The following is a 14,976-nucleotide window of genomic DNA, read 5'->3' as shown; positions in this document are numbered from 1 at the left end:
AATAAAATGTATAAAAAGAAAAACAGGACAATTAGATGGGGTGAGAAGAAAGGAAAGAAAATAAAGTTATGCAACATTTTCTGCACTGAATGGAATGTTTTCACATGGGAAAACTAATTTATCCAATTCTTCCACACATTTTTTCCTACAAACAAGAACCCTTTATATCATCTTCTCCCACCATATCAAAGTGTAAAAAGGAGATTACCAAAACATTGTACAAAACAGAATATTTCATTCAATATATCAACCTTATATGACATTGGAATGAAACGACATGATGCTTAAAGTCATAATAACAAAGTAGTCTGTTATTGTACAATATCTTTATAATATTCCTGTTACTATATAAGAACAAAATGGCAACTATTACCTGAATTGTGAGATAGGTGCACATTTCTAGTGACACCCAGATCAAAACCAGTCACCTGAGTTCTGCCAAACCCAGCCTAACTTTCAAGTACCATTAATGAATGATTCAGCCTCATCATCACTGAGAATTTAACCTAGGTGTGATGTACTCCCTGATCACTCTAATAACTTTCTGTTAGAGAAACAGAAATAATAGTTGCACGATTTGCAATGCCCATACAAAATTCAAAACAAGCTAGCAAGAATCTTCAAGGAAGCTTGTGCCATTGGTATTTTGTATGTACACATTTTGTACGTAAACATACATACAAATGTATCTGTTTATTATGTATGAAGTTACAATGTTTGGTTTTAAAGAAACCACACACAGAGAAAGCAGCTTGCAGCTGTAAAATCAAGAATGTAATATATTCAAGATAAAACAGCAAAGTTAACCCTGAAAAAGCTGCGATACACAGAGGAGCATTATACAACACTAAGTTGTCCAACTGACAACCCAAACCAAAACTAAGTCTTCCAAAGGGCAGGTGAATAAGACTGTATCAGTCAGCCATGACTTACAAAAGGTATAGGTTGTTCAGAGCAACTCCTCTGCATTACTCCATTGGCAATTTAAAAAAGCAGAAGTTTCTATAGGAATTCTTTCTGACATCTATGTCAGGAAGAGCTTACATGGGCTTATTAGACACGCTAGACAAGCTGGAAGAGGTAAAGATGAACCTTGTTAACTGCAGTTCTAAATAATTTGAATATTTTCTGATTGTTCCTTATTATAAATCTGTGCTTTAAGTAAGACTATTCTTTTATTCTTGTACCTTGTTCACTGATAAACTAACAGTAGCCTAGCAAAATACTATGATTGGTATGATGGAGCTACCATTTGAAAGTGGACTTGCAAACTCTGAGCACTTTTAATTGCAACCAGTTGTGGAATACCCAAGAGTTTGCACATCAGCCCATCAGTGAACCAGAAATATTCTGCTTACTGTCCAAATTGCCAGGATGTGGTGAAATGACTTACTTGAAGGCGCTTGCATACGGCACCCTGAGGATCACTCTGTTCCTCTGTCACCGCCACCAGAAAAATGACCTTTAGTTTAGATTCACTCAGGTATTTGCTAACATATTTTAAGCTACAAACAAACAGAAAACACTGGGAGGGATTTCTAAAAAAATAAAAAAAAAATAAAAAAAATCCCTTTCTAGTTTATTTCCATTACCAATTTCAGTTAAGATACTTCAGCAGCTTTTTTGTTTGCTTTTCCAAAAAGCCACATATAATTAAGATCTCCAAATTACTTATGTGGATTAATTAATGTCTATTTATCATTAGTCTTGCTTCATATAACCAAGTATATCATTATATGATGATTTTCATAAATTCATTCAGATAATTAACATGAAAACCTCATTTCTTCAAAATAACTAAAAGCAAAATTACAACCTTATAACTCATTCTATGCTTTTCTGTAAGATGAAAAAACACAGTCGCTTCTTTTCAACATCCTGTATTGTGCACAGTAGTGAGTACATTAAAAAAACTGATTGGAGGCATATGACAGGCATGAACACGGAAAATTCTTGCTTCTTGCAGTTGCTTTGCAGACATATCTCGTCATCTCTGGTGAAGGGCCATCACTGAAAGTTACCGTACAAGTGGCCAATTTGGTTTTAAACATACAGCAAAGGATTATTTGACATTAAAACTTCTATTGAGTTCAATCCTAACAAACAAGAGAAGAAAATTAGAATGATATTAGGGAGAATTTGATTTTGTTTTCTACAGTCTCATCCAAATAATCTGACATTTAAATTTCTGTGTAATTAAAGCAAGTTTTTATTTTAAAAAAAGTTATGTTCAAGTAACACTTGTTTAATTTGAATTTTTTTTTTTACATTTCTCCTAGCACTGAACTGGTGACAAAAAAGGTAAAGTGAAATAGAATTTAAAATAATTGATTTATGGAAAAATCTGAAAGATGCCACACTATTGTGGAAAAGTTTCTTTAAATTTAATCTACGTATTTTCAACAGAATAGAATTTTATAGAAGATACTCCTTGCAATTCTGAAAAAGGTATATACAGGAAACTTTGCCCTAGGAAGTAGTTAGATAAGCTTTACAAAAATATTTCTAATTGCCTAAGAAAGATTAAGGGAAGGCAAGGTCCAGAGAGAAGCACAAAATACAAGTTTTGAGAAACATCCTTAGAATATGAACTTCCTTATTAATTGAGTTTGAACACAGATTATTTCCAGTAGTACTGGGAGCTTCTGGAATGGGATTTGTAACTTTAAACAGTATTTGTGTTAGAACTGTATAAGGTAAAATAAAGTGACTAAGTGGTTTCCAATACCAGTGCATTTTTGTATGTTGTATTGAAAAGCATAAATATCAAGACGATAAGAAAAATACTAGATTTCTAGTTACAATTAAGCAGTAGAACCATGGATTGGCAACAAAACAATCCAGTCAATCTTTTTGCTTTTCTGCCTGGTATATGAACATTTCTTATTTGCTGAAACAGAGCAAGTAGCTTCTCTGTTCAAATCCAGCACACATACTGATTCTATTGTATATGCCTATCACAAAGATTTAGAAATAAATAAGAATCAAAAGAAGATCTGATTATATACCATCACCAACGAACACATAACGCTAAGGTTTCACAGACCTTAAATTCCTCCTGGTAGTGTTTTTATTCTTATCACAACACTCAATAGTTTGCTAATCCTTCAGTGACAAGAAATTAAGAGGAAACCACAATAACTATGCATATACACAAAACCTCAAAATACAATAAATACGCAACTAAAATACATTACTGTTTTCTAAATAGGCAAAAGGTAAGCTACATATTTAACTGGACAAAAAGTAGTATTTCATGCTTAATCTGATTTAAATATATATGCCAAAGGATTGTTTTTAAACACAGAATACTGTTCTTTTGGCTAATATAAATATTTTAATGCAAAAAAGTTGCTTAGAAACCTAAAGGAACTGCTATCTCCTTTTATCTATATTTAAATTAAAATTTGTATTTCAGAATCATCACAGTACACATGCTCTGTATTCTCAGAGATGAAATTGCCAATAAACTTTAAAATGCACTTAGTATTACAGAATGTTGAATAATGATTGGAATAAACAGGTTTTTGCCTTTGATCCACCATTGTCCTCAGTTCAATGCTACCCCAAGATTTTTTCTTTATTTCCCATCATGGTATTACATACAAAACCTCTCTACCATTACATAGAATTCGTATTGTTTATATATAATGATATATAATTACTGCATGTAAATCTCTATACGTGTTATTATATCATTGTGTTAAAACTGAACCCTTAAACTAAAATGTGTCTCTGTAAATCCCCATCTAATTCATTCCAGACAAAGACTAAAGACTATTATTTTGCAGAGGCTATGTTTTGTTCATACTAACAGGGAAGCTCCTCCAGTCTCTTAATAAACTTAATAATCAGTTTATTGAAATTGAATAATCTGAAATTCAGATGGAAACAACTCCCATTCCTATACACATATATACAGAATACTTTCTATTTCGCTGAGACTATCACCTTAGCGCACGACTTTAGATTCAAAATTCAAACATAGCCTGACAAAAATTAAAAATTCCTCTTGGACAATGAATTGGAAAAGGCAGCAACAAAACACAATATGCGAAATTCAAGGCTACTGGTTTCAATGTTTGTATGTGAGAAGTTACATTAATGGGTTCTGCAGTACAGGCCTCGATTTACCTAAAACATCATGACTACATAATAGTTCTCAACAAACAACAGTGGCTAACTTGGGAACAAAGAAAGAGGATGCTGAAGCAAACAATTTCAGATCAACTTTTCACTGCAGCTTCTGTGGTCTATAACCAGTGGCACTGCAGACAACATTCCCAAATAATAAGTTGGAACTCACACCACTAATCCGGGTGGTAATTTGAGTACCTATAAATTCCTCACCTTCCTAAGTATTAGTGACAATACTATTCGACATTTGATTGCATGTGTCAATGTTGTGTAATACCTACTAATCTGAAAAAAACAAATTTTGGGCATCTGTTCAAGACAGCAAATCTTCAGATAAATAAACTGTTAATGTATAGAAACATAGGATTGCTTTAGGTACAAGCAATTAGAAGACCTAAGGCTGTATATTTTCCAGTCACATTTGATTATCTATGAACACCTTCATATTTTCTAAAAATAGTACATTAGGTTCTCACTCCAGATGATTCTTGTTACGACTTGACAAATTCTAATCCTATTTGGCATAATTATGTCCTTAAGAGAGCAACACGAACAAGATAAGGGACACAAACAAGGAAAATAGTATTTTCATACCATGGGAATGCAAGGTTTCTGTATATCTTATGACAGCGGATATATTTAGTGGTTAGCAGGTAGAAAGGCAAAGAAGAAAAGATAGTCCATAATTTATCCAGTAAATCTAGCTCATAGCACTGACTACTCAATAGACTCAGTATATCACTCTTTTCCCCATCCTCCTTCTTCCCCCCCCCCCTTTTTTTTTTTTAAGATTTAAACAGAGGAAATACTCATATTAGTGCGTATTCTACTCCACCTACATCTCTCCTCCTCAAGGTCAAAAGAATTGCTGACATCAAATAAACATCAAAGGCCCTGTTAATATGTTTAACAATTATCAAAACTTGTGCTATATATGGCTTGATGCAACCGTTTAATTTCACACTTTCACTCAACACTAAAATCTATCGTACACTTACAAGTTACTCTATGGGTGATTTGGACTGGAAAATCAAAATATTACCAACTTATACTGCAAATTAAAAGTATATATACATCAACACAAAAGCACCTGTTTTCAAAATTTCTGGTTTTTTCTTATTAAACAGTAATTTTGGCTGGCAACTGACATCTTTTTTTCATATGGCTTTGACAATTTTTTATTTTTTTTTAAACTCCAACAATATGCAAAGTCTTTGGAGTTACAGAATACTAATTGACCAGTCTTGGAGTAAAACTACCAAGACAAGGATAATGTACAATTTCTTTGCAAACACCACAACTTGTACTATACACTTAAAATGAATTATATTTCAGGCATTATTCCAAGTCCTGTGTTAGTGTTTCTTTTTCAGTGTTGCATGGGGAAAATGTGTTATTGCTTGGTTAGGTCTTAAATATTTTCTTGCCTAACAGTATCTAATATAAATTCTACGTGGCACCTTTAGGGTATTAAGCCAAGACCTTTGCACTGTAACAAGAAACAAAAAATTATAAAATGCTTGAGCCTGTATGACATGAATTAGCAGAAGTTACATATTTTCCTTTACTAGGTCTTTTACTGATTTTAATGAGTTGTTACATCAAGATAGCACATGACAGAGTCAATCATATGATCACCTGTGATTTTTTTTTTAAGGTCTCTTCAAATTACTGTGATTTAAATGCTATTTTCTTTTTAAAGAAATTGTGTCTGGCTGTCAGTTAGGTAAACCAGAGAGACAGGCAGAAATCCTGAAAGTATCAAAGTGACAGAGAGGAAAATTTACTTTCCTGCACTGGCTGAGACATCAGCATGTGCACAGTGCCATTTTCCAGTACGGCTTTAATATGCCATATATATTTCAGTAGGTTTAGACCACACATTCAGCAAAATTTTTCCAAAGTTTAAAGCTATTCACTCAACTGTATGGGTTTATTTTGGTCTATGAAACTAATCCTGGGACTGTGCAACTAAAATAGCTTTTTACCGCAACAGGTGTTAGCTGATCATAAGCAGTACTGGGCCTAAAGCTCTCAGCCACAGCCATTAGAAATATCTCCTGGTGTTAAAAAGTCAAGAGCAAAGCCAAAACACGATCAGTGATCCACATGAAGGAACTAGTTTAATTAGAATGGTATTTTTTAAATTTGCTTTGTCTAGTCTTGTCTGGTAGCCTCAGCACTCAAGTTGTAACACTACATCATTGTACATACAGAGTACCTTTTGTTGACTAAAACAAGACGACAGTATCTGCTTTTTTTTTCATTTTTATATACTTCCATGTGTTTGAATGAGATTCACATATATAAATTCAGTGTCTTGGATAACTGTATGCATTTGAAAAAGTATTGATTCTGAGAGTTTTAAAATGAAATATATGTACACACAAACAATGGACAGTTCCTTTTTTTCCCCCCCATCTGCAGCTATGAAGAGTCATTACAAGTTTCCTTTTTGTCTGTCCACGCTTTATAAAGCAAAATGTATGCAAAGACTTTAAAAACCTCTTAGTCAAACAGTTAATTATTTAGACTATACTAGACTGATTTAGAAATGAGTGCTAGACTCAATATAGCAGTAATGACACTGTACTTACCTAAAAGCAATTTAAAGTTAAGTATCTCATTTAATCTCACTTTGCAAGTGACTAACTCTCTGGAATTTATCATATCTGGAATTTTTCACATCTGAAGGTACATTAAATATGATATAAGAGTTACTCAGTAGCTGGCTTAATCAATTCAAAAGTTAGAAGAGAAGATGAGAATAATTTTTTTTCTCACAAGACTTATAAAATATTCCACTAATGTACACAAGGCGGCTAACAATTTCATTTTAATGGTATTTTTCCAAAGGTTTGGTTTATTTTTTACCCCACTAAAATAGCATTCTCTAGCAAATGGGTAGCTTTTGTTAACACCCACTTAAAGGAATCCTCATATTCCATCCTACTTATCACTCTAAATATATTTCCTCTCCATGGCACTGGTATTAAGCAGTAACTCTTACTCCTTCTGATATCTACCTTGCAAAGAAGAGCTTCTCAGCTATTATTTGTGCTAAGTCAGCTTGGAAATTGTGCTGGCTTTTATGCCATTTCTGTAGTACCTAGGACTTCAAAGAATAAAAAAAAAAATCAGGCAGGAAAGCTTGTAAGTTGGTCCCCCTGGGTCTTTTTATACAGGCAGTGATGACAGGAAGGTTCCCTAAAAAGACCATTTTGAACAAACATCAACCCCAGGGGTTCCCTGAGAAAGCTTCTTACTCTCCATTGACTTTATAAAGGAAACTAGGTTCCTAGCTTGTGCACAGTGGTGCATTCCCAAATGAGGTGCTTATTACCAATGAATCCCCTAGACAGGTTCTCAATAATTCTATTGTACCTTCCAGTCTCAAATCTCATTTGGTTCCCTTGAGTTTGTCATGGGGCTTCAGACACCTCTGGAATCACTGTTTCGTTTGGCTGGTAGAAAAGATATGCTCTAAATCAGGTTTTCTCTATAAACCACAGATTGCAAAGTAAAAAAAAAAATAAAAAAAATCTAAGGTGCACCTTGCATCCTGCTATAGTTTTTAAACTCAAGGCAAGGACCAAGTCAACAAACATATAAGTGCACAAATTTAATCAGTTTCAGTATTATACTATCTGGTTGGTATACTAGCAAAAGATGTAAAGAAATATGAATCAGTAGCCTCGTAACTAAAGTGAACTGTCCTATAAAAAGAACAAAACACTACATTGTGCACAACTCTTCTTAACTGCCTGTAAAGTAAGACTGTTAATCATAATTCTGTAGCTGGCACTATCAAAGCCAGACAAAGAAAGTAAAGAATAATTTGCATTAAATGCACTATACATTGTCTCTTTTCCCTGAAGATATTGGAAAGGAATATTGAAAACAGAATCATGAGTGATTTTTTTGCAAAATAAATGCATCTGCTACTTGCAAAAGTACAACCCTGCCAAAACATTGCAAAGCCTATAATCTGCTATCTGCTCAAAGACACTGTGTCACTACCATTACAAATATCAAGACACTACAGTACCTTTCATCAGCTATCTCTTCTACCTACCCTTAAAAGAAAGCATTCTTTGTTGAAAAAAACCCCCAACAACAGCTGCTTCTTGACAACAGAGTAACATTACTCAATATTCACCAGCATCCTTTTCCTTTGTTCAATCAATACTCAGCATACTCAGCTGACAATGTGGCTAGAAGTCCTGGTGGGGAAAAAGGATGACTTCTCAAAATAAAGTATCCTCAGACTTCACAGCTTGTTTGTCCATCTTGTTTTCTCTAGCAAAAGCAACATAGGTAACATTCAGGTAAAATGAGGCTGCCTTACCTCTGGTCTTCGTTCTTGTAAGTACCAATAGTTAGGAGAACATCCAGCCTCCCTTTCCATTCTCCATGACTGCCTTATTTGAAACCTGAAGTCATCCCCTAGGCCAGCTCTCCTCTGCAGAGAATTTTATTGTCTTTTTGAAGGATGTAGAGTGAAAAGAATCATATGAAAAGTCTATATCTGCTACTTTTACTAACAGATATAACTATGTTGTTCTGTTTCTTTTTCCCTCCTTCTGCTTCCATGTACACTTCCTCACATGCAGAAAGAATACCAATCAAAACAACTCTCCCTCTCCCCAAGTACACTTTTCAGTCACATACAGGGAAATGGTTAAGCACTTGTTAGAACAATGTTCATGTCCAAAGCTCAGTCCATATCTGTTTCTTCTTCTTCCTGCTATAGTCTTTACATCTTTTGAATACACATCATGAATTTCCCGAGCTTTCTCTTAAGTTGGATGTTTCTATGGTTTTTCTTGGAAAATCTCCTGTCTCACTCCATAACCCTGTGACTCAGAAACACGCAAATATTGTCTGTATTAAGAAAATGAAATTGAGGGGGGTCATTTGATGCCAGGCATAGGTATACTGAATCTGATCTCTAGTCAGAAGAAGAAACATAAGCACGTGATGATTGTCTTTCCAGCTAGCTGTGAACGTAGCTCTGCAGATAAAACTGAAATGGCAGCACAGTGTCCCGTATATTATACACTTCACAGAGAAAAAGGTCAAAGAAAAAGAGCACTAGAGAAACATTCCCTTGCAAGGGAAGCTTCATATGTTCCACAGAAAAAGCTACATGAAAGGAGTACAAGGATTTACGCTTACTGAAGAATTTTCAGTGGAAACAGAAGATGCAAAGAAAGCTTTGTATGGATTTAAATTAGCCTGCATGGAACAAAAACCAAAAAGTAGGGAGACGCTTATAGTGAGCCATAAACATGATTCTTTGATTCTGCAAAACATAGTCTGTTATTTAACTAACTAGCACACATGCAGGTATGTAACTTTCAGAAAGACCTATGGAAGGAACAAAAAAAAAAAAAAATCACAATTCAAAGTCATTTTAGACACACTGGAAAAATAAATTAAACTCAAGTTCTACTAGGAAACTGTTTTAATGCTTTTCCCTCTTTAGGATACTGTTTTATTTAAAGGAATCTGCTTTCAATGACTAGTGAAGGGTAAACCACATAAGATATGGCTCCTATTTTCACCTAGAATGCAGCCCAGCCATATTACTGACACTTGCTCTGTTGCGCCAAATGTATCACCTATTCTGTGTTATGCTGAAAACAACTTCAGCCAGATTTGACTGTAGTAGCATTGTCTTTTTCAGGTCTGCGGTTTGGACTTCCTCCTGAAACGGCATAAGTACAGACTTCCACACCACATCACAGTACTGCATTTATTTCCTAAGGTCCAATCTCAACAGCAATAACTCAGGTTTTTGGATTTAGAAGACTAGACTTCTAGTCTTCTAAACACTTTGGTACCAATGATAAGGATTTCCCTAAGTATTAAACAACAGTGAATTTCTTGTTTTAGCTGCTCAGCTTCAGGAATTTCCCCATCTATGCCAATGTTCTGATCACATAATATGCTCTTTTGATAATATACTGAAAAACAGAAAAGCACTTTAAAGAAATTGCTCTCTGCACAGGTAGTAAAACAGTGAATTTGGTTTAAGAATGGCTTGAATCTGGTTTGAGGTAGAGAGTTTCAGGACTATATGCAATGGTACATGCTGTCTGAGGACTTGCAATCTGTTTAGCCTCAAGACAAACAAAGCAAACGACTGTAAAAAAGGGTGAAAGACAGAAAATCTGTGCCAATGGAGACTATCTTCTAACTTGTACCATTCAGACTGGCCATGTGGGAGAAGAAACACGTCCTACCCCCCTGCAAGGTATTCCCTTGGAAACTATCACAGTAAGCTCTCAAATCCTCTGCCCTGCTTGCTCCACTCCACACTCAGCCTTGCCTCTCCTCTGACAAGGAACATTTTTGGAACAGACAGTACTGTAGGTTAACTTATCCTCAACTGACAGAAATTTATTCCTCACTGAGATGGTCATGACTTTTCATCTTTCCATTTCTGGTACTGCTGCCTGTGGCTACAGACAAGAACCATGATTTGTCAATACTCTAGGTTGGTCAACTCTATCTAAGCATGTGTTATTGTTACATGCATATATACATATTCTTATATCTGGATCAAGAGCAGCCCCAAGGAGAAGGACGTGGGGGTACTGGTGGACAGGAAGCTCAACATGAGCCAGCAATGTGCGCTCGCAGCCCAGAAGGCCAAATGTATCCTGGGCTGCATCAAGAGAAGCATGGCCAGCAGGTTGGTTGAGTGAGGTGATTCTGCCCCTCTAATCTGCTCTCATGAGACCCCACTTGGGGTACTGAGTCCAGTTCTGGGTTCCCCAAGGTAAGAAGGACAGGGACGTACTGGAGAGAGTGCAGAGGAGGGCCATGAGGATGATCCGAGGGCTGGAGCACCTCTCCTATGAGCACAGGCTGAGAGAGTTGGGGCTCTTCAGCCTGGAGAAGAGAAGGCTCCGGGGACACCTCATAGCTGCCTTCTGGTACCTGAAGGGGACCTACAGGAAGGCTGGGGAGGGACTTTTGACCAGGGTACTTAGTGACAGAACAGGGGGTAATGGTTTTAAACTGGAAGAGGATAGGTTTAGATTAGATATGAGGAAGAAATTCTTTCCTGTGAGGGTGGTGAGACAGTGGAACAGGTTGCCCAGAGAAGTTGTGGATGCCCCCTCCCTGGAAGTGTTTAAGGCCAGGCTGGATGAGGCTTTGAGCCACCTGGTCTAGTGGAAGGTGTCCCTGCTGATGGCAGGGGGGTTGGAACTAGATGATCTTTAAGGTCCCTTCAAACCCAAACCATTCTATGATTTTTTTTTTTTTTTTAAATAATACTTATTCAGCAAAATCCAAGTAAGACTACACATTAAGGTTCCCATTACTTTTTTTTCCTGCTTCTTTGTTTGTTTGAACTGTTCAGGGCAAACTCAATGTTTGCAGCACTCCAGACCACTGGAAAAATCCCTTAGGCCTGACAGATCCTGCATCCTTATGCAACTGCCCCAGGGTGGTAGGATTTGCCTGTTCTGCCTGCCTACTGGCATTCAGGAGCTCACCACTATGGTTTTTCCACCACTATGTTTTTTTCCATAGACTGCCAGTGATGCTTCCTGTTTATTTGGTCTATCAACAGCCTCTCAAATAATACTGCTGCTATCTGATGCAGCATAGATTCTTCCTCTAACAAACTTTTATCTTTACTTTTGCAATAACTTCAGGACAAATATCCATTTACAATAATTATGCTTAAGAGAACTTAATTGAGTATCTTTTGCAGGAAGACAATATAGGATAGCAAAAATGCTGGTTCTCAGACAGATCTGGAGCACAACCATAAAAATTATACAACACAACGGAGCCTTAAAAGCTCCCTTCACATTCTCAGTAAAAGGCATAAAATTATTTTCTTGAAAAGAAACAATTTAATTGTTTCCATAATTTAAAAACTTCAAGATTAGTCAATGGCACAACAAGAATACTTTAACAGTTGCATACACTTTTTACATTATAACAATGAGAATACATCATATAATGATGTTGACTAGCCAAAATCAGCTACCAGTTTTTCCTCTAAAAAGGACAAAAAAATTCAGGAAGAATTATTCGTAAATCAGTGATTTACAGTAAAGGTGCCACTGACTTTACTATTAAGCCATATCAGATTAAAGTATACAGTTTCTATAAAACATCTTCACAACCTTCAGTCTGTAAGAACAGCTGCCTGCAGAAGAACAGTGGGGCACAGCAGAGCAAAATCCACACAATGCCAGAAAGGACTCTACAGCAAGTGTGTCATACCTGGTTTTCCCCTGTTTTGGATGCCAGCACCCACCACAGGAATTCTGCCTACAACCGTTTCTACTACTCAGCAGTCTACACGTTGCAATACTCGCTGTTCCCAAATAAGCATAACATGCTGAATGCAAGAGGCATGACTCAACTACTGTTTGGGCCAAGTGGCTAGGGTGAAAGTCCGGAGATGACCATTTCAATGAGAGTTCTAGGATAGTCACAGCAGTTTCCCAGGAAAGAGCATATTAACAAGTCTCAATGTCCATTAAAAAAAAAAAAAAAATTCTGACTTCTTCCAGTTCCTGACTTCAACAGTAGAAGTATTCTGTCTCTCTAAAGAGCTGCTATTCCCATTACATGAAATAGGATCAGGCTGCTGGAGGTCACCAGCAGCCTGGCTTTAAACCGTATGTGTAAAAGTTTAGTTTCCAGAAGCAAAACAAAGCAGCAGCCACCTTCCTTTCAGAGACTGAAGACACAATGGTCCTGAAGGCAGACTAACTCCTTAAGCAGCAACCAAAAGTGAGGAGGGAAAGAAATAGAGTCAGAAATATATGACAAAGAAAGGAATTAGGGAAGATTAAAAAAAAGAGTGAAAGTCTGATAAACAGGAGGCGAGAGCTGACAAAGGAGGACTGAGGGGAATATGGCATGGATGAGTAAACAGAAAGGGAAGCTGACATAGGCACAAGTGACTAATACTGAAAACAAATGAGTGAGAGTCTGCTGGGGAGTATGAAAGAAAAATCCTGTCTTGGAGGGTAAACGTGACTAATGTTCCTAAATCTGACCAAGTTGTGTAGAGAGAAGCTATACTCTGAATACATTTAGTAGAGACAAAAGGCAGTGTCTGGGATGTGCTTAGACTTGAAAGTTAAAAGCATGAGCTGTAACGGATTGAGATTACAACACAACAGTAGAGCACCTGTCCAGTTGTATTATGCACATAAACAATAGCAGTTATTAAAATAACAGAGAAAACTGGATGAAGAATCATAGAACACTTTGGGTTGGCTAGGACCTTTAAAGGTCATCTAGTCCAACCTCCCTGCAATAAGCAGGGATGTGTTCAACTAGATCAGGTTGCTCAGAGCCCTGACCAACATGACCTTGAATGTTTCCAGGGATGGGGCATCTACCACCTCTCTGGGCAACCTGTTCCAGTGTTTCACCCACCCTCACTGTAAAAAAATGTCTTCCTTAAATCTAGTCTGTGGAAGCTACAAGACATTTCCCTTGGACAAACAAAAGAGGCAATCTTTTTAGTTACGCGCCTCCAAGGTTTGCATTTTTCCAGCTCTGTTAGAGATTCAACACACACATAAATAAATGTTTGCCTACTATTAGATAAGGTAAAGATACAGAATATACAGATAAATACATATATACACTGCAGATCTTACACAATAAGCTGTAGGATGAGAAATATGGCCTTATTCCAGCAACTAAATGACCTGCTTGCTTTCTGAATCTTACTACTAACCTATTGAAACAGCTTCAAACCACGTAAGAAGTTCAAAACAAAATAAAAACAATTTTCTAAACATATTTCCTTCCTTTATTCTAAAACTGAAAGGGTTTCACTGACATACATTAAACTAAAAAGCAAAGGAAACCTACTCAGTTTTAGCTAGTGATAAAAGCTAAACCAGGCACAATACTAATTTGGGGGAATTCAAATGCATATGTTATTCCTCTCCAAGTGCTTAATTTTAAAATCAAACATCTCATTTTACAGCACAGAAAAATCTTTCACGGTCTATTTATAGAAAGCTGCAAAAGTTATTTTCTCTCTCATCTTTTTTCTAGACTAGACAGAAGTCACTGTAGAATGTGTCAGTCAACCTATTCTGACAAATGTACTGAAGTAAAATCTAGTTGACACAAGACATTAAGTCTTTCAGGAAAAGAAGCCGAAGCTCCAATTTAATTAATGCAAGGCAAGCTTAAAGATAATATAGACAAGGCAGTAAAATCTTCTCAAATACCTCAAAATACACCAACTAATATCTAGTGTAATGACTTTTATTTCAGTTCAGAAAAGGCTTCAAATCTCAGCTTCACAGATGGAAAAACATTACATAGTTTAAATATTTTTACAACATTTTTGCAAATTGAAACAAATAGAACATGATGCTTTTAAATGTCTTATTGGCATTTATTTGAATAGTCTTCATAACTAACAGCTTTACTTACCATGATTAATACAGCCAGTCCAAACATGTCAGAAGTATTTATGCTATACCATATTATCATATATGCTAAGCATATAAATTATATAGAGAAAAAAAAGGCCGAATTCTTTCACAGTAGTCTCGAGACTCATTTATCATATGCATTGCATGAGCAGTCCACCAAATGAACTCCTAGTCTGGATTTCCTGATGCAATGAGCTAACCTTTATAAACAGAATATGAACCTTTCCTGTTCATGTATTTGCCTAACTAGAAATTAGTTTTCATAAGGGTCACCAAACCCTTAATGCAAATTATCTTACGCAATTTTCTTGCATATTTGCAGTTACAGATAATTATTACAAATAACACTTTGCTTATTAGTATGTTAAGTTATCCCAGTAAAAAAGTATTTGTG

General features: G+C 36.1%; 1 protein-coding gene across 1 annotated transcript in view; it reads right to left on the bottom strand.

Annotated features, from left to right (window-relative positions):
• LOC104527855 (tetratricopeptide repeat protein 27-like) overlaps window positions 1-14,976 on the bottom strand; it is a gene marked incomplete at both ends in the record, with an annotated part of 53,655 nt that overhangs the window by 2,899 nt on the left and 35,780 nt on the right. The window contains one exon of the mRNA XM_010171675.1: window positions 1,394-1,505. Coding sequence (XP_010169977.1) covers window positions 1,394-1,505 — 112 coding nt within the window. The remainder of the gene's footprint in view (window positions 1-1,393; window positions 1,506-14,976) is intronic.

The sequence above is a fragment of the Antrostomus carolinensis genome, unplaced genomic scaffold (genome assembly GCF_000700745.2).
Source record: "Antrostomus carolinensis isolate BGI_N321 unplaced genomic scaffold, ASM70074v2 scaffold13547, whole genome shotgun sequence".
Classification (NCBI taxonomy): domain Eukaryota; kingdom Metazoa; phylum Chordata; class Aves; order Caprimulgiformes; family Caprimulgidae; genus Antrostomus; species Antrostomus carolinensis.
Note: the sequence above shows the minus strand (reverse complement) of the source record. Positions and strands in the feature narration are given on the sequence as shown.